The 24,850-nt window shown below is 39.0% G+C and overlaps 1 protein-coding gene across 1 annotated transcript in view; it reads right to left on the bottom strand.

Moving 5' to 3' along the window:
- Positions 1 to 1,601: 1,601 nt before the first annotated feature.
- Positions 1,602 to 24,850, bottom strand: part of PAX3 (paired box 3) — a gene marked incomplete at its 5' end in the record, with an annotated part of 75,635 nt that continues 52,386 nt past the window's right edge. The window contains 4 exons of the mRNA XM_010016565.1: positions 1,602 to 1,726; positions 2,257 to 2,503; positions 13,993 to 14,207; positions 15,356 to 15,521. Coding sequence (XP_010014867.1) covers positions 1,692 to 1,726; positions 2,257 to 2,503; positions 13,993 to 14,207; positions 15,356 to 15,521 — 663 coding nt within the window. The remainder of the gene's footprint in view (positions 1,727 to 2,256; positions 2,504 to 13,992; positions 14,208 to 15,355; positions 15,522 to 24,850) is intronic.

The following is a 24,850-nucleotide window of genomic DNA, read 5'->3' as shown; positions in this document are numbered from 1 at the left end:
GCACAGGGGCTCCTTGAGGCTCCTGCAGCCCTAGGATGCGCGCAGAATATCCTTACATAATGAATACAGCTTGCATTGAAGATAACATGGTTTATTTCTTCATGATATTCAGATTAAAATGTATCAATGTATTTAGCACAATAGTACATTTTAGGACAAAATCATCAGTGCTTTGCAAGTCTTCATAATGTTTATTCATTATAAATAGTAAATATTTACTGAACTTTTTACATGAAACATTTCTTTTTTTGTTGTTTTTTTTTGTTTCTTGGGGTTTTTTTGTTTTGTTTGGTTTTTTGTTGTCTTTTTTTTTTTTTTTACAACACATGTGGTGTTGTAGAGGCTGCAGCACAAAGGTAATATTTCACTTTTCCATCACCCTTAAGACCAATGCGTGAACTAACTTTTGTACTGAACCTAGTCTAACTCACTACTTCATAGTCCTTAATGCTAAAAGGAATGTATTTGTGTTCTGCCTCCCTCTTTTGTTCCAAGAGTAGAGAGAAATAAATAACACTGCCTTCCATCTTCCTTTCAACATCACAAAACACAAATTTATTGACATTCTAAAATGTCACAATGCAAACCTCTTGTAAACCTTGGTTCCTATAATTATATTTTCTATATTGGATATCACTGTATAATTTAAACAAACATGTCAGGTACAGGTCCATCTCTATGTCCTGTACATCACTAAAAAAAAAAATGTAAACTTAATCAGTCCTTTGTATTGTTTCCTGAAAATGACCTTTAAATCATGATTAGCAAGCTAGATCTTAGTTGTCCAGCAGACTGCAACGTTTCTGTATTTTATCATCAGGAATTATGCACTGCAAAAATAAAAGTACCTGCAAAAATATAGTTCTGATTCTATCTATATGACTTTGGATGATCCCAAAGTTTGTGTGAGGTACACAGTATTGCACATTGCTAGGCAGTTGTGAAAATTCGGTCGCATTGTTGTTGATTTTTTTTTTCCTCCCATGTTTGTTTGAAAAGGTACAATGGACTAGGAAAGCTCCACACACAAAAAAGGTAAAATCTGGTTTTTGTGTTACATAAGATCTCATCTCTTGGTAAAGCAAAACTTGTAAGTGACATTTATTGACAATATGATTACAGAAGCATGGTAAGGTAACCAGTAAGTTGCTCTGGAAGTCATTCGCACTTATCCCAGCTTCCTACGGACTGTGACATTTCCTCTTGATGACAATTTCCAGTGTGTGAAAAGAAAGAGGTTCTCCTGCCCTTGCTTCAGAAACTGAGCAGTTTTAAAGTTAGACTGAAGTCAGCACTGGGTGTCAGATGAGTCAGAGTACTCAGAGCTCAACTGCTCTAAGCTTCAAAACGTTCCGTTTGTCCCAATCAATGCACATTAATTTCAACAACAAAAAATGGAATGTTTTGCCAGGCAGTGACATTAAATACTGCTCTGTTTTGTATACCCACTCGTAATGAACCATGTCGCATTTATTTATTCGTTATTGCTTTTGGCCTTTGTCTTCTGTATAGCTTTGTCCAGCCTTCAAAAGTCTACTAAAAGCTATGACTGGAGAGAAAATAACAATCCTGCTTCTCTCAATGGGACTGCCCCAGTTTAGACTTCAGTGTGTTGAGAAGATCACTCGTATCCAAGCCTTGGAGTGAGACCGGAAAACAAGATCAGCTTTAACTTGAAGTGGACAGTTCATTTATGCAATATCTGGCTTCAGATAATGAAAGGCACCTGCAAAAAAGCAAAAGAAACTTTTTAAGTCATACTGTGACAACCTCACAGCATGGGGCCATGCCAACTACAGGTTGACATTGTCATATTTAATACTGACATATCAAAGGAAAGGGACTAATATTTTTATTCCTAGGACAAGTTTGACAAAACTCTGTGTATCTGGGATTATATACTGTAATGATTCTTGAGCTGACCTCATTAAGAACATGTGTTTCTAATAGCCGAATGCCAGTGGTTATTTCATTTTGGACAACCCTTATGTTTTACCTAATGGCAATCAGGTTTCATGTCTCAACAATTAATAACATCAAGATGTTGTTGACATCACTTAAGAAAATAATTATGCAGCAGAAATTTTGCTTGAACAATCAGCTATCTCACCAGTGCACTCTGCTCACTTTGGAGTGAAGTAGTAGTGAGCCATTAGGATCTCTGCTCAGAATTTTCTTTGTTACAGACAGAAAGTACAGACCCTTGACATATGGGTACAGTATTGCACTTGGCAATGCAGAAGTCCCAATACTCACTTTGTCCGTACTGTCCATACTGGTAGCCTGTGACGGGGTCCATGCTGTAACCTGTGGAGCTGTAGGTCGGTGGGCAGTAGGACTGGGATGTAGGCAGGCTGTCTAAACTCTTCATATGATCTAGCCTCTGGCTGCAGCTGGCTGAGACAGTGGTGGTGGGCTCCAGACCCCCAGTTAAAGGGGACAGGGCATAATCAGTTTGGGGCTGGTGAGGCACACCACCATGGTTAGTCAAGAGTCCCATTACCTAAAAGGTAGAAAAATAGGAAGAGTTAAAATATGTGAAGAACTGTATTGCTTACAAAACCACAGGAGTTGTTCAATTTCCTAAAATAGGTAGGCCTGGTATTCAAACTATGCTTTGAGTATCTAATCCAAAGAGGAAGTGGAATTTGGTTTCACCGCTCACCAAAAAAAACTGACGGCTACCAACCAATAAAAAGTGATACTAAGGGCAAATAAGCAAGTATTATTTTTAAAACTTTTACGATTTTAGGGTGCCTAATCCCATGCCCCAGTTGGGATCTCCACAGATATTTATTCCTTGAGGACACAATCATAAGACAATAAAAAGCTGCTTGTACATGAGCAGTTATGAAATCAGCAGTTAAGATCAGTTGAAAAGAGATGACCTGAAAATACATACTTGTCCCTGTAAAAGACCTGACCCTCTAGGCCATAATTTCCAGTAGAAGAGTAACAAAATAACTCAAAAGCACCTGTGTTTTCAAGCAGAAGTGAAGGAAGCTACATTGATAAGTTCTTATTGTATAAAAGTCACTTGCACTATAGGTTGGTCTGCATTTCCTTTCCCAGCATATCTCTATAGCACACATTTTGAAAGTAAGTATGACTGAGAGAATTGCTTACTTCTGCTGGAAATAGTCTGAAGCTTATAACAGATGGATGACATACAGCTTCTGCCAAAATAGCATATTCTGATAATTTGCAGGTTGTTCTTCCTCCAGAAACGTATTACAAGTATCTGATGTACACTATTTGATAATCGGTTTGCTTTACTGCACTTCTTACCATAAACTAAACAGAAATTATTAAAATTGGAGTGTATTGTGTAAAGAATAAATTAATGCTCATAAGAACGTGTCTAATTCCTAAAGATCTGATGCACTGTCTTGAACTGTATTTATTTTTCATCTCAAAATAAAAAAGAATTATTATTTGGAGGAAGCTTGTGGTCCCAGCTCCAAGTTTTGTTTGTTTTTTAGTAAATAAATGAAACAAGATTCAGGGATCATGATTTAAATAGAAAGGAAGACCTATCAAGGTCTTACATGTCTGATAAGGAAAAGAGCAAGAGGCACAAGCAGAGTCCTTCAAAAAGAGACACCCAGATACCTATGTCAAGAACACAAAACTGCATCAGATATACTCAAGGCATCTCACCAAAAAAAAGAGAAGCTGAGAAAGAAGTTCAATTACTACTCACAGCACTAGAATGTTCACTTCCATTTCACTAAGCAGAAAAACATGAGTTTAACTGATGGTATTTGCTGACTGTTTCTCAAACTGAAACATTCATGAAAAAAAAAAAGTTTCAAAATACAACCAAAGACTTCATTTAGATACTGAAATCTTGCAGCATTTAAGTTACAAACACAAAAGAAGAATTTGAATTCAGGCTATATTTTCTATTTAATTCAAATAACCTTTTCAAAGCACAAACCTTATTAAAAGAATCTGAGGTTAATAAAACCAAAAAAAAAGATAAATTTAAAAAATCTCTGGAATCATTGGATTGAAAAATCCTGTTATTTGCACAGCAACCTGCACAGCATTTTGTTTCCAAACCCCTTGAAAGCTGAAATAACTGGGTTCTCAAGTTTTTCTTCTAAAAATTGGTTCCTGAAAACTATTAAAATTTCTAAATATTATTTTAGTTAGCTTTTCTATTTTAGGAATTACAAATATTTTTTGGAAAATCTTACAGTCCTGAAAACCTAGCATGCTTAATGATCTGACATTGCATGAGCAGGATACAATATCAAAAACTGTGTTCATTTAGATTATATTAATCCTTGTCCTTTAAAATTAACACTAACAGAGTTAAAAGAAGAGAAAGATCCTCAAATAAACATAGCTTAACTTAAACATTTACATTGAAAATTACTACTTTGGAAAATGTTTTTGTTGGTGCAGGTATCATGGTTTTGACAACAGCTTAAAACACACATGGTTTATCAGAAATCTGAAGTAAGTGCAGAGCCCTTTCCATTCCCGCAGAGCACGTATGTGACACCCGTATTTACAGGGCTTTACTACACTCTGTTCCAAGTTCAAGATCAGGAAGCACAGGCTTGGCTCCATCATCCTTGCAGCCCTGCTGGAGTCCAGTGGCACTCCTCTCGGCACAAGCACTCTCATGTCACACATCATCTCTACCAGGACTTCTGGGACCAGTTGCAGAGTTGGGCAGATAGCTATTTTACCAACTATGTACTTTAGATTTTTTCTATTTAATATTTTCAATAAACAAAATGATTTGGACTTAGCCAGCAAAAACAGTGAGCTCAAAAACTTTGGAATTGGGAGTAATTTTAGAGATTAGCCCCAACATTTAAACCTGGGTCTAGATCTGGTTTCAAAAGACACACAAATTTCAGTAGCATCTGTAGCTGGATAGAGATTTATCTTCTCTGACAAACTAAAATGAGCATTTGATAAGATTTACTTTAAAAATTTTAAGTTAATTGGATAATAATACAAGTCTTTAGGAATATTTTTATTAAGTGCTCACACACCTAGTAGACGTTTGGGAGCAGAACTGACACAGTTCTCTGTCTCTGCAGTGGAGAAAACTGAACAGTAACCATCTTCTCAGAAATATCTTCTCCAGAGGCTTTCAGAATCATCCTGCAGTTGATTAGTATCTAAATAATTAGATTTTTGGTCATGTCTGTTTTGAAAGCTACAGGGGAAGTAGCCTCAGGGCCGAAGTCTTTCGTACGGTATGTGCCATGACCTTATCACCCATACAAGGAGTTACAGGAAGGGCATGGCTGACTTTCACCTAATCAATTAGAAAGCCATTAATGGGCCACGTCCGTAAGATGCCCAGCATCCTCAGCTGAGTAGTGTACAAGAGACACGTGAAGATCTGGATTTTGCAACACAGATCTTTTCCTGGTAGTTCTAAATAAGTAAACAGATCTAACTGTTTTACAATAATTAAGGAAGAAAATTAATTTATTCAATTCTTATACCATCTATATTACAGGAAAAGATGTACTTCCCTCTGAAAGCAGGGAAAGCCAAGGTAGTAATTGTCAGCCTTGCCTCTCTGGATCCCAAAGAAGCTGAAAGAAAAATCGAGGACTAATCTAACACCTAGAAACAAATGCTGCTGTAACTATTCAATTTATTTTAAAAAAGTATTCCTATAATGCAAAAAATCAGGCTGTAAGGTTTTTGGTTACATGTATTTTGTCCTCATTATTTACAAAACACATGCAGAGCTGTGTTGATGCTGAGCTTTTGAACTTATGTAATAAACGACAGTATATATAATTAATAAAATAGTTCTATTCTATTAGAAAACAAAAACGCAAATAGGAGCAAGCAAAGAGAACACAGTGAACTGCAACAACCAAGCTCTACAGAGAAGTTTTCAGAGAGCACATCCCAAGCAATCCAAAATACTCCTCAGGACAAATTCCTTGCTGATGGGGTCAGCACAACATCACTAGCTGAGGGTATGATCCAGAAAGAGAAACAATGATAAAAGCCTCAAAGACCATGTAAGCAACATCTGGTCCATTATCAGCTATTAGAAAATACTTCTATTATCAACAAAATAAAGGCCATTAAACTGAGAAAAAGCTTATTCCATTTAAATGAAACTTTATGCCTGTTACTGTGGTTGGTATTTTAGGATGTAGGACCTACCATAGGCACAATAAAATGCTCATATGTTTTAATTCATTTACGCATGCCTGCATTTAATATGCTTTGTGACCATGTCTGCAATTAATATGATTTATGAGAAAAGAACATGTGCAATATTTTTTGGGTACAGTGATACATTTTTTCCCTCCTCCTGTGAATGAAAGATTTAATGAAACAGCTCAAGGAAAATTGTTGGCAGTTAACGTATTAAGTTGAACTGACAGAATCATGAGTAAACTTTAGCGGAGTTAATGATATCCTCTTATCTGACCCTGACACATTTGCAGCATGTAATTTACAGAAGCTCTGTCCAGGGAATCTCGACAAATGCTCCTAACGATGTCAGGGCAATGTTCCATTCTAATGTAAAACAGATGTGGGTCAGATACCCTCATTCATCACTAACACTGAAAATTTCAAACTCCTTCCGAGATGAATGGCATTACCTGCTGTTAACTCTTTTCACTGTAGAAAAATCTCGCAAAACCAAAATATTGCACAAGAAAAAAAAAACACAAAAAGGATGGTTATAATGCATTCAAATGAGATATTTTAGAAGTATTAATTAAAATGAATTAGCTACATGGATCTATACCTAGAGAATCCTAGAACCATGTTGCAGATTCATTTTATATATATGAATATTTCTGCTGAATGTATGAAGAAACCCAACAGAAAGAATTTTTGTACCAAATGGCAAGCACGGGGAACCACATGCTTGGTTAATGAAAGTAGGAGCAAATACATTGACCTTGAACATCTGATGATCCGACCTTTTGCATACTCATATCAAATGAGACCTCATAGTGACTTCACACCACTAGACATCAGTGAAATTAGAGAAGGTGTACTAGCATACATTTAGGGCAATTAAAAGGATAACTTGATCCTTCATGAATTACAGTTTTATCTACAGGAGATTACTACCGTTCACAATATTACCACAGTCTGTCACAAAACTCATGCCTTTTTTCAGGTGTGAGATCCTGGAGTAATAGGAATAGGTAACGTTACTGAAATAATCCAGAGAAGCTAATTCTCTAGCTCCTGGTTGTATCGAAAAGGTTAAAAAATTTGATGACCGAAAAGGTAAAAGAAAGCCCAAAGATGATCATATAGTCACAATTTATATGAATAATATATATGAATCTATAAGTATATATATAAAATAAAACATCTCGAAACTTTTTCAGGCGGTCACAGACACTGCAGGCTTCTGAGTTTAAATGCTGGAATATGGCAATATTACTTACAACAGTTCGTAACAAGCCTAAATTTGAGATTAGGTTGCTGTCTGCCTGTGAACTCTTCTGGACATCACGAAACCAGCCCAGCTGCCACTAGCTGGGCTCTTGTACACTTTCCCTCCACAGCTGGGATACATGGTTTTGTACTCTCTGAAAGCAAAACAAACCAAAAATATACCTTTCTTTTTTTTTTTTTTTTTTTAATTCAAACACTAGTTTTATTTTTCCTAGCAGGTGGCCAGGCAGATGGGATCTGCAAAACTTTCACATGAGGACTCTCACCAAACTCAGCACTGACGTGTGGAGTTAAAAAAGATGATGGACATGCATAACTGGAGGAATCCAACCAGTAAGGAAGGGTTTATTCATAAGGCTCACATTAAAGTACAGGCCAGGGTCTTTAATGTTAGGCTACTCAGCACAGGGGACAAATAAAAGTGTATCTTGCTATTTTGATCAGGGGAAGCCTCTGTATTCTAATTCAGCACTCAGCCTTTCTTTTATATGGAAATTATTGCTATTATTGACACCTTGGCAAAACAAAGGTAAAAATAAAACAGTTCTCTCTAAAAGAAGTAAGAAATTTCGTAGGAAATTGAACCTGATACATTTAAAGATGGATACACTGTTTTCTAAGGACTACTAAGGATCAAATTCTGCTCTTTCTGATCCCACTTCAACATATGCTTTTCACTGAATCATGCTGTGGTTTTTTTAGTACCTTTTCTTTTTTAAAAAAAAATAAATCTAAAATATAGGGCATGATTGAGGACTCAAGTGAGTCATCTGTGATTACTCACGACAAAACCCTCATTCATGTACCGGTCCTTAACTGAATAAATATGCAAGTATTCAGATTCCCATTGATATTTCTATTTTGCAAATTCATTAAAGAATTAGAAGTCACCAGTGCATGCCAGTCTTGTACTCTATGAAGAGCTGACTCATACGTTCACTTAATAAGTGGTTTAAATTGAACTTCGACATGTAGCAAAAATAAAAAAAGATATTTCAAGGGCTGCAGTGATGCTGAATACTCACCCTGTGTATATTCTAAATGGTATAAATTATTATGAAGATAAGTCAGTCACAGAGCAATACCATTAAAAGCGGGTTAAGAAAACCATGAAGAAAAAAACAAACATGATGACATGTTATATATAATGTCATTTTGCACTCTTTGTATTTGAGGTATCTATATTTTTTATTGTATTTCTAAACATGTATTCTAGGAAGTTACAGTAGAATTGGCTTAAGCTTCCAGAAAAGTTCAGAGCATTTTTGTACTTCCATAAAAGTTTTCTGAGCTAAGAGGAGACCTTTTGAAGGCTGAAACTCCAACCCCCCCACCCCAACATTTCTGACATGGTGGGGATTAAGGAAGGAGTAGGCCCAGAGAAGTTAAGGTGGACATTCAAATGTAAGATCACCTGTTTATTGCAATTGTTATATTAATGCATTTTATAGGTTAAATTATCGAAACATGTATATTAATAATATTTAAAATATTACAATATTTACAAAACAAATAATGTTGTTATTCTTGCATGATAACAATCATGAAACCATTTTATCTCATATATTTGTACCCACAGAAACAAAAATAATCCCACTGGCTAAACTTTATTTTTTTGGAACTAAAAAACCTAAACCAAACACATAACAAAACAAAAACTCATGTTCACAAAAATTCTATCATGTGAATTAATTTTCTTCCTCACAAAGAAATCCCTGACCTCTGTCTCATGTTCTTGAGTCATTAAGTGAAGAGCTCTCAAAGCCAATTTCATTGTGACACAGATCATGAGCTTCCCATTGGTGTAGGACTTGGATCCAAATGAAATGTTTCTGCAGGCAACTAGTTGGACAGGAATTCAACAGAAAGTATTGGAAAAAAGTATAATAAATAGTTGCTTTTTTCCCCCCTCCTCTTGTCCTTCTTAATGAGGGAATGCAAGTTTTCAGCCGCTGGTTCCTGTGTTACCCTTAAAAACAGGGTTAACAAGACAATACAAACATTTGTAACTGGTTCGACAGCTGCCATCAGATCCATACTTCAGGTTAGTGAAAACCAAGTGCTCTCAAAGACTAAGTTTTAAGATCTATCTCAACAAAGAGAGTTACAGAATAATTCTTAAACTCAGGCAGCAAAGTGTTTTAATAGTAAAAGAAAGAAACCTTGGAACAGCTTGCAGCTTTACTACTGTCCACAGAGATGTCTGGAATTTTCTTATCAAGGTTATTCCTCAGCTCCAGGTAATGGCATGAGAACTGCAAACTTTGTTAAAGACTGTTATGATCTTCTACACAACCCATTGAACATTCAATCCACTTCTCATTTTGAAACTGCAGCCTTTAAAGCTACTGGCTTGACTCAGTTATGGGGAAAGATGATGAGGAAAAGGAAAAAGCAGATCTGAGAAGTGTTCTAGACAGCAAGGAGAAAAAAATCTGTCCAGCAGGAGACAAGTCATACAGATTTGTTATTCCTCCAGTACAAACTTAACACTGTAGTCCTATTTAAACCTGAGTATCGTACAGGTTAAATACAGGAAGGCAGTGACCTCAGCAGCAGCAATGGGAGCACAGCATTGCTGCTCCACCTGAATCCACAAGAAGTCCAGAACAGTGAACTGCCTGAACCACCTGGTAGAGGGCAAACTGCTGCTTTGACACTAATAAAAAGCACATGACAAGGTCAGAGGATGCCTATGTACGCCGGAAAAGCCTTTTTCCTTATCTTAAATGAAGCAGTTCAAAATATTGATATCCTGTCTTAAAAACAATCTGCTCTCCAGTAAGACCAAAAGCAGGTGTGAGACAAGTGCTTTAGCAGTTGCTCTTCTGCTTCACATTGAGGAACCAGCGATGACCACTAATGCTGTGATCAGAAAGTGACATGCCAGTTCATAAGCACACTTAAGTCCTGTAGACACATATTAACACATAGATGTGCTACCCCCTAATAATTTTGAGTTAACGAATGTTTGTTTAAAGAAAATGCACTGAGCAACTGAAACCTAATTTGAAAAGGAAATACAGTATTCCCATACACGTATGCATGAAAGCCAAGATGCTGCATAATAGGCATAAGAAAACAGAAAAATATGCAATTTACATATATTACACACTAATAATCTCCATTCTGACATTATATTGAAAGAGCTCTGGCTGAGATGTTGAGCTTGCAGTTCAGTTGCTTTTTCATGAAATACAAACAAGGACAGTCCTGGCTACCAGTTCCCTGAGACATTGATCCCTGTCTTATTCCAGCAAAAGTCAACCCTTTTCAGGTCTGTAAGACAGAGGTTCACTCACCACAGCCAGGTAATAATGAGTAAACCACATGAACAAGGAGAATAATCAGTCATCTGGAGGAGATCTGCAGACCTTGTCTAGATGTCAGTAAGTGCTGAATATTAATAAGATGGACTCCTTCTGTTCTCTAATTTTTTTAAACAAGAGCAACATTTTATTACGCAGCCTGCAAGACAGGTATGTTATAGAGCATTCCGCTTCCTAAAACTGACCAAGACATACAGCCTTCTCCAACTTGCTAAGGCTAACACAATAAAAATTAAAATCACAGCACCCTAGCCATCTCCTTTTGTCCTCCCAGCACTTGCCTTAAACAACGTATTTGTACATCATATTGAAGAACAAAGTTAGAAAGGAAACATCCAGTGTGGAAAATGAAGCTTCGCAGGGGGTTTGCATGTCAGATCCTCATTTGGAATAAATTGAAGTCAAAGGAGAAAAGGAGGTTTAAGTCTGGTAAGAATATGATCCCATGAATCTTAATATTAGATTTTGTTCTGCTCATTCTAAGGTTGGGGTTTTTTTTTTTAATCACAAAAGATTATTTGGGCTTCAGACAAAGTGTCGGCCCCCCCTCCTGCTAAAGTCACCATAAATTCTGCTTTACACACAGTAAGTCTAGAGCACTTGCCTGTAGAGAGACATGGATGGGTGGAAACATTATGCTAATTGCTCACACACCCAGATTTATTGTGGTCAAAAATTCACTGGCTAGTAAAAAGACCCTCTTTCTTTCTCATCTAAATTCCACACACACAGGCAGGGCACTGCAACATGCCCACTCAGCAGGAAAACTCCTGTTTCTCTTTCTTCATGAAATCCCCAACACAGAATTGGCTTTCGACTTTCCAGCCACTGCTGTCTCAGCTGCTGGGTCAGCACCTGGGTGTCTGCGGGAAGAGCCCCGAGGAAGTGTGACAGGGGGATGCACTGTGACATACCCCACGACTAAGGGGCATTTCACACACTAACTTCTCAACATACGTGACCAACATCTGAGGCTCTTTTGGGCATAAAGACATTCACTGGTTTGCTATAGTCCCACAATTTACATATCTGAGGCTGAATTGCTCCCTTACACAAAGTCTAGGTATGTCCCTTTATACATACATACGTTTTATACATATCTCTAAGTCATTGTTTAGGCCCCAAAACTGTTTAAGAGGAGGTCTTGGTAACACTGCGTGACTTTAGGGCTGGTTTGTTTGCTTATTTGATACAAAGATCTTTATCAGCCAGTGAAGGTAATCATTCAGTTGCCAAGAAGCTGTTCAAGGTCTAAATGGATGTAAGTAATCTCCTGTATGCACTCAGTGATGACTGCATGATGTCAGCTTTTGAGCAACTGGCCTTTCCCTAAAGCTGTTGGTAGAAATGCAGGACACAGTCAGGAGCCCTAAGCACTGTGGTAGAAAAACGTTTCAACAGTCTAAGGAAAAAAGGCCATAACAACTGAAATTTCATAGCAAAAAGACAGGGCTGGGTGTAAAGCAGCACAGTAGCTGATTAGAGTCATCTAATCTGCTCCAGGATCTCCTTTTGATTATATCAAACCTCAAATCAGCAAGATTTTGGGGGGAGGAAACCTAGCCTCACTTTTTTATCCTGCTTTGCCCAGACACCATGAGATTTCTTTACTGTTGCACTCCATTTCTGTGTCACAGACAATAAAAGCTTTGTGAAAGGAAAGAAAAGATCACATTTTCCATAGCCAGGACCAACATACATTTGAACTGACACAAACAACTACTTTTGACAGATTAACACTGAATGGCAGAAAGATACTTATGTCAAAAATGTGGAAGCCTCGTGCACTGTGAAACTGGCTGCTTAAAAAAAAAATTACATATACATAAAAAAAGAAGCACCTAATATGTCATGGCTTTTCTTGGAGATTGCATTTAGAAATAAGAATCCTTTAGAACAAAATCCATTCAAGTCTTGTTGAAAGTACATCCGTTTGTTTTTCTGCTGGTATTTTTTTCCTGAGGTTTCAAGCCATAAAGTTTTGTACCCTGCTCTATGCTATAGGAATCTGTGAATCTTAATTACATTTACTGTTACAAAAAAGGGTTTATGAACTTTTGCCTTTGGGCAAAAATGTTTATTTCATTGCCTTTGTTATTCATTCTTTTCAACTCCAGTGCCTTTGAACTTTTCAGCTGCACAGAGTTATCACCGTTGCGCAGGAACCAGGAACTGTACTCCCAAGATGCAAACCACAAGTTGAAGAAAACGGAAGAGGCAAAGATATACGAGTCGTTATTTTGGCCACCCTTTGTGCCATTAAAATCTCATTTTCTGCCTATTAGAATGCCCTCTCCCTGCTTAGGCAGTGGTGATAGTCGGTGATTAGTGTGTAATTGAGTATAATTGTCTTTTCACTTTTCATTTGTGTCATTCTGAGCTTCTCTCTGTTTCTCTAACCACTAAGAGGAAAAAAGGGTAGAAAGCAGATAAAGCTGTTAAAACTCTCACTTTCAGCCCTGAAGAGATTCCTGATTGTAATTATAGATTGCATCCTCTTTGTGACTTCTCAGAATTTAGTGGACATTGCTTTCCAAGCACCTGAGCAAAGCTCTCGCTAATAAAATAAACCACCATCTATTCAAGCTTTAACTAATAATGTCAGCTTCAGACGGATGCTGCTTGTAGGAAAATTTAACCAACCTTTTGACACTCAATTAGCAAGGCAATTTATTAACATGATTTCCTAAAAAGAGCTCACACAAATTAGAAAAACAATTATGGTATTCATGCATTTATATATTGCCAAAGAGCAGTAATAGTCTTAATTTATGTATTTATAACTCGATTATAGCTCATCTCAATGCACATTGCCCAGCCCTTGGAACTCTCCTCATACAACTCCTCTGTAATTTTCCTGGGCCATTTGGTGAAACCTTGGTGAGGTTATCTTAAACGTATAGTCACAGAAAAACTACATGATCTACTTTCTGTACCTAGACATGGACCTTCAGGAGAATAGCAGTAACATTACAAATGCTTGATGGCTGAATTTAAACCTGAAGACTGCATGATTACATTATAAATCGCTGGAAATTAAATATAAGCTATGACTCTTGATTTAGCCAGTAGGAGGAAAAAAAAATAAAAAAAGAAGGAAACTAGCAAACTGAAATCATGTGGCTTGTATAAAGAATACATTATGGTTTAAATTTGGCAATTCATTATACTGTGGCCTGAGGGAATAGACTCTTTGGTTCTGGTATACAGCAAATCCTCTGTCTGAAAACACAGGACTGACCTGAGGTGAAAGGCCATTGCCAATGGCAGGGTTCATGGGATTTGAGGGCCCGGATGGAGGCACAAAGCTGTCTGTATAGCTGGAAAATCCATGCCTGGTGCTGGGTAGGCAATAGGCAGAGTTGCTCTCTGGATTCGAAGGGAGGCTGCTTTGGTGTACAGTGCTTGGAGGGAGAGGTTGAGGTCTATGGACGGTACTGCTTGGATCAGACACGGCTGGAAGCAAAAGAAACATGTTGATACGTTTTCCTCTTTTTTTCTGGCATAATAAGTTCATTATGCGAAGCTCGACTTGACAGAATTGCATCAGAACCTGCATCTAAACACTAGATAAGTAGAAAGGTAAATCCTTAATATTGCTGGATATTTAACTGGCCAGTAAGATTACACAAATATTCTTAAACAGTCTGTAAAATCGTAACAAGAGACATGCAGGTTTCAGACAATCCTTAATGGGCACATATTGTTAAGAATTGATACAGCAATATTTATATAGATAGATATGTATTAAAAAAAAAAAAAAGAAAGAAAAAGCTTTATTTGCTTAAAAGACTGGTAAGGGGCTTTTCTCGCCTGATCACAGCACAGAAATTCTGCCATGGTTTGTAGTGAACCTAGTAGTGGATGGGAGAAGCCCTGAGCTTTGAAAAATTCCCTTAATTAGAACATCCACCAACAGTTAGGATGCAAATCTCAAGGAGGGAGCAAGAAGAATACAGTAGTTTGTTTTATAAGATCTCAGTCATAAGATTTTTCTTTAACAGTGAAATCTAGCATAGCCTTGATTTGAAGCTCTGTTCCCTCCTCCCCCCACCAAAAAAAACCCCCAATACATCAAATTTCAGAGAATTTCTGATAACATTTAGACAAAATTTTTACCATACTAAGACTTGCTACTATCTGATGTGAAACAAGATGGTCTAAATAGCTGGGTTTTTTCACTGTCAGATAAATATTCAGAGTATTTACAGAAGTTTCCAATGCACCATCACTGAAAGTAACAAAGAAGACAGAATTAACTTCTGCGTCCTTCCCCACCACACCAGGCACTCTCAGCAATGGGGGCCAATGCAATAGAAGGGTAGGGAAGCGTGTACATCGCTTTACCAACACTGCACCTCTGCCGTGCAGGAGGTTATTATTTCTCTAGCTAGCACCCTTCACATGTAACCAGCCTTTTCTTGCAGCAAAACAAACCCAAGTTCTTACACGCTTAAAATAAGTAGCCTTGCAAGGTCCTCACTGACCAAGACCCTAAATTAGCCAACACCCCTTTTTCTCATTAGAAAATATTTCTACAACAGACCAACACAGGAAACCTCCCAATAACACTGTTTTAACCAAGTACCTGTTGGCTACTGTACCTTGCGGTATTGAGGTGGGTTGATAAGAGGGCTCAGAGAGCTGGTACGTCGGCAAAGTTGGCATGGCACTGGGTGGAAATCCTCCTGGGATCAGATGGTTGAAAGCCATCAGTTGGTTGGCTCCTGCCTGTTTCCTCCATCTAGCACGTCGGTTACTAAACCAGACCTACAAAGGTTTTAATTAGAGACATTTGATTTTTGTAGATTTAATAAGGGTGCTTCAGAAAAAATGGCATTATATTTCAAATGCATTCAGTGTCTGAGATGAGAGATACAGAGATGTGCACTAGGCTTGGAGCTCCTAAACAAGAAAAGAGCCCTTGGTGCACACTTCCATGGTTCAGCAGACAGGACACAGGTAATGCAAACCCTAGTTTCCTCCCAAATACACCATCTCCTGAGAAACAAGCTGACTAATGCTTTCAAACTTGAGTGCTTTTAATAGCTAGTAATCACTATCCTTATTGTGCCAGATTTAATGAGGAAGTGAAACATCTCTCTGTTTGATGTAAGTGCCAGCCAAAGTTATTTGGTCTGGATTGTATTGTCTTTATATTTAATTTGCTGAAGAGTTAGCTGCATTGCTTAATGCACTGTTGGAAGGTGCTTGTACTTATATATTGGGATACTACGTTGCCCTAATGATCAACAGAACTTTAAGCTTTTAATTTGAAAAATACAAGCCCAGTGTACAAAACACACAAATCCCTCCCAGCAAGTTTTCATGTACGTTCACATATGTACAAAACATCTCTTAATAATTTTGACATTAACAGTAGATCAGAATTTCAGTACTAGATTAGCATTTCAGAACCACTTTGAAATCTGTTCCCAGGACAGGGTACCAGACAGATGGGGTTTGGATTAGTGAGACATTTTAGCTATAAATCTGCTTTCCTTCACGTCATTCTCAGTTCATATTTTAAGTTTTCAAAGTCTTGGATGGCTCTTATTACCTCCATGAAAGGGAGAGGCAAGACTTCACAAATGCAGACACAATAAGAGTTGCAAAACACATTCGTTAATATTGATATTATAGAGATTACACACGCTGTGAATCAGAACAGCAACCAGCCACAGCAGGGGTGCCTGGACCAGCGTGCATGCACACTGCCCTCGCTGCAGGTTTAGAATAACTTCTAGATTACAGCGCTCAAATCCATGAAGTGGACCACCCCAGGAAAGAAAGAGATAAGGGAGGTTACACTCACTTGTAAATGAGCAGGCAGTTACTCATAACTGAAAACCCAGAAGCAGTTGCAATGATCATCCATGGATATTATCAATTAGATAAAACCTTAACTGGGTGTTAGCATCTTGCAGGGTACATCTGCACAGCCTGTAAAGCCTGTCCTGAAAGCCACTGAGGTACATCAGCTTATGAGCCACACACAGACGTGTTGGTAAAAGCTGGGTCTCAGATCTGTCACCCTTCCTGCAATCAGACCATGCTGGTGTATGAATCAGCCATCACAGACTGGACTTCTAGGCGTAACATCATTCACAAACCATGAGTGGCCCTTACATAAGAGTACAAAAACATTTTGGACTACACTGTAGGCTTCTCCTCTGCTTGCTATTTCACAGGAGTAGTGGGACTCAGTGTGCCATCTGGTTTCTGACGTGGGCCATCTGTCACCATGTAGTTTGATCTGGCTTCATCCTCTTTCCAGAATGAGATGCTTGGTTCACACAGCTGCCTCCTCCTTTGACCACAACTTCTACCCCTCAATTACATACTCCCACTCCAGTTTAAGATTTAGGACAGAGGGGTGGATGGGGCCTCTGCCTACCTCAGAATCCCTCTCTTGGTGTTTTGCTATACATACCTACCCTCCCTTTGCTTCCACATGAACCATTTTTGAAAGCAGCTTGCAGGGACGAGGCACCAGGGGAGAGACGGGGAGTTAAGGATGGGTCTATATTCAGCAATATCTTTCTACTTTCTCATCCTACAGACATCTATATATTTTTTCTTCCCTCTCCTTACCTCTGCTTCCCTCACTGACATTTAAGTTTAAATTTCTTATTTAGTCCTCACAGATTCCTTCCACCTGCCTATGTCTCCCAAAAGCCACCAGCCTTACACTCCTGCAGGAGTATCTTTTGAAGATGACCAAAGAGAAGGAAAAAGGGGCAAAACGCACTGAGCAGGGAGGAAGAGGCTTTGCTAAAGAGCCAAAGAGCATTTAAGAAGGATAATGGAGGTCAGAGAGGGAGCAGGGAACAGTAAATGCATGTTGTAATTAGCCTACCCAGGTCATTAACTATGGCTTTCTCCATGACACTCTCCCTTCTCCAGGTTAAGGAGGTTATCTGAAGATCTTCAAATGCTTTGGAAACACTAAATGAACTACACTACCTGAGTGGATTTCACTGAGGAAAACGAGGTAGCGAGATTTTGTTTCCTCTACAGATAAGCATTTGCTTTCATGCCCTAGGTCGTTATTAAAATCAGTCAGATCCCAAACTTTAATTCAATAGCAAGTGATTTGCATTAATGTTGAGGTTTATGCTTTTATTTACAGACAGATTTCTAGCTCATTTTATAAATTCTCATTTTTCCAGAACCACAGGTATGTATTATATCCCTGAAAGGGACACACTCAATGGTATCAAAAAGTCTACAACAGTCTTGCAATGAACATACTTGCACAGAGCTCTGTTGCCACCTGGAGCCCCATTAAATTAAGTGGGACTCTGCAGGGGTGCAGGAACCTACCCAGGCTGTGCAGAAACAATGCTATTAGCCCCTCAGTCCCACGTAATTGGGACATGCTAAATGGGTGCTACTTGGCTGTCAGCCTTGTCACATTATGCTGGCACAGCCATGGTTTCAGGCTCATCCATCAGCTCCAGCCACTTCTGCTCCACTGCTGCCCCATCAGTGCAGCACACACCTTCTGCCACCTGCTCTGGCTTTTTATTTTCCCTGAGTGGCAGGAAGGCAGATGGCACCTGACTGGCACCAGAGTTAGTCCAAAATTAACTCACCAAAACCCCTTGAACAAATTCAAACCTGCAGAGCAAGGCTTATTGCCACTAGTACCATACACTTGTCACTGCAGAACCACAGAGGCACATTAATTAAGCAAAAATGTAAGAAGAAAAAAGAAAACACACCACACACCTTTACAGTGAGCACTAGGGGCCCGACCCACACACACACTTGTTCCGCTTTGATTTTAATGGACTTTGGACCAGCCTTGGTAAAAATAATTTATCTTTAAAAGGACCATAAGCGTGATCCTGACTCTTACCATCACTATTTTTTATAAGTGAACACACTGAAGCTATGAATCTGTAGTTCTGAATGTTTTAACACAACCAGTTTTACTATTGTTATTATTTACTGTCATGGCCTCTCCCTTTTCACATTTGTTTTGCAACTGTGTTTAACTCCCATTTTATACCAAGTAACTGCAGACTTCAGCTGTTGTACATGACAGAATGCAAAAAAGAAATAATGTAACAGCAAGACAGCAGCTACAAATACAAATAAAATTAAATGGGAGATAAAACATTGAAAATAGGTTTAGAAAAGTGAAGAAAAAATAACTAAAAAGAGTAACTAGAAAAAAATAACTCTAAAAATGTTATTTACACTTCGTATAATATTTATTAAAATTAGTCAGATCCCAAACTTAATTCAGTAGCAGTTATATGCTTTCTGAGCTGACTGAGATGATTTATTTTATTGTTACTTTCCAGTCATAGTATTTCACTTAGACTGTGTTCGGCTGCCTTGACTTAAGAGTTCAGGAAACTCTTTTACTTTTTAGATCAGCATATATCCTGAGGAATCCATGAGCACTTTTACCACTGATTAAAGGAATCCTGAAAAATTTTGCCAATATCAAGACAAGACTTAAAAATAAAACTGGTCACCACAAGCCAATGTATCTGCATAGAAACATATTGTAAACACCTGGGGAAGCATTTTATTCTGTTTGTACATTTCCAGCATGATGTAAACATCATGTTCTCCTATGTGCAGCAAATTTCAGCTTCCACGAGCATGACAAATCCTCATCCTCTGAGCGGCCTTTCCAAATCTAGCAGGTTCCCACAGGATGGATGGTTCTGTTCTCCTACACCTCCCCTTCTGAGAAGGATGTAGAGATGCTCAGAATATAATACAGCCCCTGATAAAGACCACAGGTGTCATACTGTGAGAAAATGCCACCCTGCAGTGGGTGTGACAGAAACCAACTCTAAATTACCTGTGCCTACTTAATCTAACAAACTAATGTGTCTTATGCATTGCCTACACCAGCAACAGCATGGATGTCAGTGGAAGGCAGACCAACCCTAGCTAGTACTTCACCACTACCACACAGAATTCCCTTATGGAAACAAAAGCTGTGGGTAAGCAAGCTATTGCATTTTGGAGACTCAAAATATAGCATTCTTACACAAACAGTACCGTGTCTGAAGGAATATGATCCACTTGCACTGGTGTAATGTGAAGGAGCTATAAATCAGGCCAGCATTGTGCTTGGTACTGTGCAAATGCAGACACAGGCAATGTGGTTTGTCTGAAAGGCCCAAGCGTCCAAAAGTGATATCTGCAGCAGAAGCCAAGTCACATTCATTTTGGTGAGGCTCTGGCTCCCCAGTTTCTATGTCACTTTCAAAGGTGGAACATAAATTGCCCAAATGGTAACAATATTGAACCGAGTGTCTGGCCAAAATTGACATCTCAAAAACAGATCTGAAGACAATGAAATTAAGAGTACTTTAAGGGAAATAAGTATTGGAGGCTCTAGTTTTTCAAGCATCTAGAACCGGAATGACCAAAAAAAGAAATCAGTCCACAAAAGAATAGAAAAAAAAGTATTTTGTACCAGTGTAGAACGGATGAGGTAAACTAATAGGTTTCTCCCATCTATACCTTCTAATATGTAGATTCTGCCTTTTATTATAATTTTTATTTTAAGTAGTTAGCAAGTGATCATGCCAAAATCTTATTTTGTTCATCTCAACAGGATATTCTTTAAAAGATGCATTTATCCACTTGGGAACACACTAGTGTAATTAGCCTTGACATTTCAACAGTCTGATCATAAACACAGAGTGCTCTATGTGCTTTTAAGGCAAAAAGATCTCTGATCCAACAGGGCAAAACATTTGAGATGTGAATTTTGCAGAAAACCCGTGGATATTTTGTTATACACAGTCCTGACCATTGCAAGCATCAGTGCCAAAAGCACACAAAGTCAAAAGACTGATGTATTGTTAACGGCACTTCTAATTTTAGACAGAGGAGGTTTTTTGGTTTTTTCCTCTTTTGCCTTATATTTTTCACAGTAACTGTCTAACCCACCCACCATATTCTCTACCTCCCTTCTCCCAACATTAACATGTTCAAAATGAAGTCTAACCATCCTGCAAGCAGAAGTCCTTGGTGGGTGTGCCATCAGGGAATGAATTTAGGGCGGCCAGAAGCAGTGGGGATGCCCTACGAAGAGGAGAGACTGAAAAAGGGAAACTGATAATGAAGCTGTGTTGCACCAGCCATGAGAGAGCTGACTGCTACCTCTGTGGAACACAGCAGGATGACTTCTAAAGACACCTGCAGCACCCGATCCTGCAGTCCCTGCTGATACTGGACCTGTATTTACTTCGGCAGCCTTCAGAGCAGCCTGTGCCGGCACTTTCACCCTCTCAGGAGGCCAACACCTGACACCAGCCTGTGTGCCTGCCTAACCCAATGGGGAAAACGCAGACCAACAGGGGAAAAGAAGTTAAAAAAGATTTTTTCATCCCTTTTCTTTTTTTGCAGTAGGGTGAATTTCCAGCCTGGCTCACCGTGGTATCAGATGAGTTCCAGGGAGAGCACTGCCAGGGACTAGGCACGGGAAAAAGAAAGAGTAGAAACAGAATTGCTTTTTAGCAAACACTAGTTGTTAAATCAGCTTCATTGCTACATCTGCACACCTCCAGCCTCACAGGAATAAGGTCTCCTGCATACACAGAGGCACACCATGGGTAGGCTTGCTTCCTCACAGCACCCCAAAGCAGTGCTGCTAGCCTGCTGAGAACAACCTGCTGTGACCACCAGTGCAAGTTCTCTGCCTGGGGTCTGCCGGGAGCTGTTTATGGTGACGGGAAGTCATGCTGGTTGGGATACAAGGAGTTATCAATATGACAGAAACCAGAGTTCTTTTAAAACAAAAGGAGAGAACAAACCATAAAAAAACGCCACAAAACCATACACACACAAGAAATAACCCTCCACAAAAGAAACTCCACAACACCACCACACCACACACAACATTTAAAAAGACCCCAAAACCAGTAGGGTACAAGGACTTCCAACCACCTCCCAGAGTGATCCAACACATTCAAATGTCATAGGTTTCTTGGAAAAGACTCTGACTCAGTCCCACACAAATACTTCTAAAACACTGCAACTGAACGGTTCTGCAAACTATTGAGTAATGAGCAAATTGAACTGTGTATTTATAAATTAAAGCACCACTAATTTGAGCCCTTAGGCAGCAGAGACCAGAAAATGTGAATCAAAATCACATCCCTTCTTTTCCTTTATATTTAAAAAATGTCTTCTTGGGCCTGCATATGCTTGTAGTTGACTAATTTACCCATAGGAATTTCTTCTTTTCACTAGGGGGAAAAAAATATCTGCAATTACAGGGTTATCTACTACAAGAATGCACACAGCATTTTCTTTCTTCATCCTATACTTGATGCAAGAGGGACAGCCTCAAGAAAAGGCACTAGAAAATCTCCATAAACCACATCAGGAATAACTGTAAAGATCTGCTGAAAGGTCTTTAATGTTCCTGAATCCATCCTACATTCCTTTATCCCATCTTCCCACTGCATTGAATGGTTCAGCACAGAGGCTCAAACCATTTCAGAGGAGCTGAGGGCAAATTAAGACTTTTTTTTGGCACAGGTCCTCCCTCCCCCATGGTTTACCAGTGAATGCTTTTCACTGTTTACTACTGAGAAGAGACCGTTAAAGCTGAGAAACTGGACTTCAGATCTTTCAAACCTTACTACTAGCTTAAGAGTCATAACTTCTGCTCTTAGTTTTCCTTCTATTTATTCTCCCAACCATCTCTTCCCTTCCCTGCACCACAGTGAAACAAAGGAAACAATATGTAAGCAAAGCACTTAAAAATATTTTTATAATTTTTCTTCTGGCTACTCAAGACTTTTGAGCTCTTGGGACTTCTTTTATTTGCTGAGGTTGTAATAAGCTTTTTACAAAAGTTTACAAGCTGATTACAAGTCTGACATGGGAACATCCAACCCCGTCCTAGTAGCCTGGAGAGATCTGCTTGAATTTTCAGACATGCTCTTTTGCTAAACAATATTTTTCTTTTTGGAAGTTTTCAAGCAAACCAATTTAAACCTGGGATTTGGCTGAGAACCACCTTTTCAGGACAGAACATACTCACATTTCAAAATTCTTCCTGACTTCCCTTGTTTTTTCACCATTATTCATAGACTGAAACAGTCCAAACAAATTTCTCCTGTTGTCTTTTGGGGTTAAATAGGAAGGCCATGTGCCAGCTGCTTCCAATGCAGGACCTCTTGCCCCACAAAATCCCATACACCTAGGGGCACATCCTCAATGCGGTCCAACACACAAGCCTCACGCATCATGTTTCTGATAATTTGGGATGCCTGCCTTCCACACACAGCCCAAGAAGGTTTGTCTGACTGGCCAGCCCTCATCAGCCAAGGCAGGCTCCTGGCCCTCCGCCTGCTACAGGACAAACCTGCACCTTATTTAAAAACCCTTCACTGAAAGATTGAAGTAAACACCTCCCACCATCAATCTGAAACAAGCTCCAAGCTGCTGCCAAAGTTCATCCAGTTCATCCAGGTCTAAAAATAAGCCTGATGTGGGAATCAAGAGGTGGCCAGAAAAGATGCTACCCACTTCATTCCTAATGCACTGTTTGTCACAGAAACCGCAACCACGCTGCTCCGAAGCTCAGAAAGAGCCTTTGATCTTTATCTACACTGGGGAAAATTTCATTTTTAGAATTTGCCTTCAGATTGAGTTGGTAAAAATAGACTACAGACCTTAAGGGCCTGCACTGCAACTCAGTGGTGGCTTTAATGAGGTTTTAAACTGGACCAGGAGAGCACTGCATGGTTGTCATTTTTACTCTCAGCATGTGAATCTTTAACCTCACATTCCCAGGGTATTACTGGGGAGGTGGGGGTGTTATTTGTTTATTTAATGGTCATCCTTGGAGACTCGTGTTTCTGAATTGTATCTGATGAACACACAAGACCAAAGAACTTTCTCCTTCCTCCTGCCTCTAACATGCAGAGAAGAGCCAGATGCCATTGGAAGAGGCAGCAGAAGAGGTTGTCCTGGCTCTACACCACATCTAGGCTCAAACATGGAGGAGAAAGATTCAATGAAGTACACAAATAACATTCACAGTGTTAAGTCTGTTTTCAGTTGTTTGTAGCTTTCAAAAATTCCCCTTAGGGGCTGAAATGTTCTAAGCTTGATCTCAGCCCAGAAGCGACTTCTTTTCCCCACTCTAACAAATGAGCTTAGAAACATGTGTTTGGTTACCCTTCAACAGTGGGAAAGTGAGAAAATAGATGGTTAGGCAGTTTAAGACTCTTCTTTTCACGGGTGTTCAGAGAGTGCCTCAGGGAATAGAAGGAAAGGGGAAGCACAGGGATGGCAGGGTAGAAAAAACAAAACACGAGATTCAAGCACTACAAGAAGGGACTGAAGTAATAGCAAGTTGATCCAGTTGTAATCAATTAAATAACTTCCTAGACAATGTGAAACAAGTCTACAAAATTGGACCTTACAGCTCCAGAGAAAAAAATAAATTTTCTAGGCTCAGCTGGACTCAGGCTGCAAAAAGCCAGCTCTTTTAGATGATGCTTGATTGGGAGGCAGTCAAAGAGATCTTTGTGTATGTATCCATATAAAATTTGGTATCTCTCGTCTCTGTCATACTGTTACCAAAAAAGTGTGACTAAGAAAGCTTGAATGTTGCATCAGTATGGCTATCCAGCCCTCTCTGCCTCAAGTCTCTTGGGGTTATTTTCTTTTCACAGGTTGTCTTTTATTTCATGCCCATCATAGGTGGCTATTTTAAGGAGCTATAGAGAGGTGCTGAATGCTGATAAGACAAATCCTGTATTCCTTAATCCACTGCTAAATCACTCTGCCAGTCTTCAAGGGTACCAGACAGATGGAGTGCACTAGGAAACTGCCCACAGGCTGGTTACTTCAACCCCAGCTCATCTTTAATCCAGAAATGTTTTGTTCTGGTATTTTAATCATTGATTGACTGGGAACTTTCTTCCATGCTGGGTTAGGTAAAATATCCATGTCAGAGTTACTGGGGAATTTGTGAAGCTGTAGATCATAGGAGTGGTGTGAGACAGGATGTGTCTCAAGGGAACCAAGGAAGCCATAAGGAATGTAAAAAGTCACAGGGTTAAAGCCACATTAAGACAGCTGTTATGTTAATGAGA

This window comes from Nestor notabilis, unplaced genomic scaffold (assembly GCF_000696875.1).
Source record: "Nestor notabilis isolate BGI_N333 unplaced genomic scaffold, ASM69687v1 scaffold24426, whole genome shotgun sequence".
NCBI lineage: Eukaryota > Metazoa > Chordata > Aves > Psittaciformes > Psittacidae > Nestor > Nestor notabilis.
The sequence above is the reverse complement of the archived record's forward strand: the minus strand, read 5'-3'. Positions and strand labels throughout refer to the sequence as shown.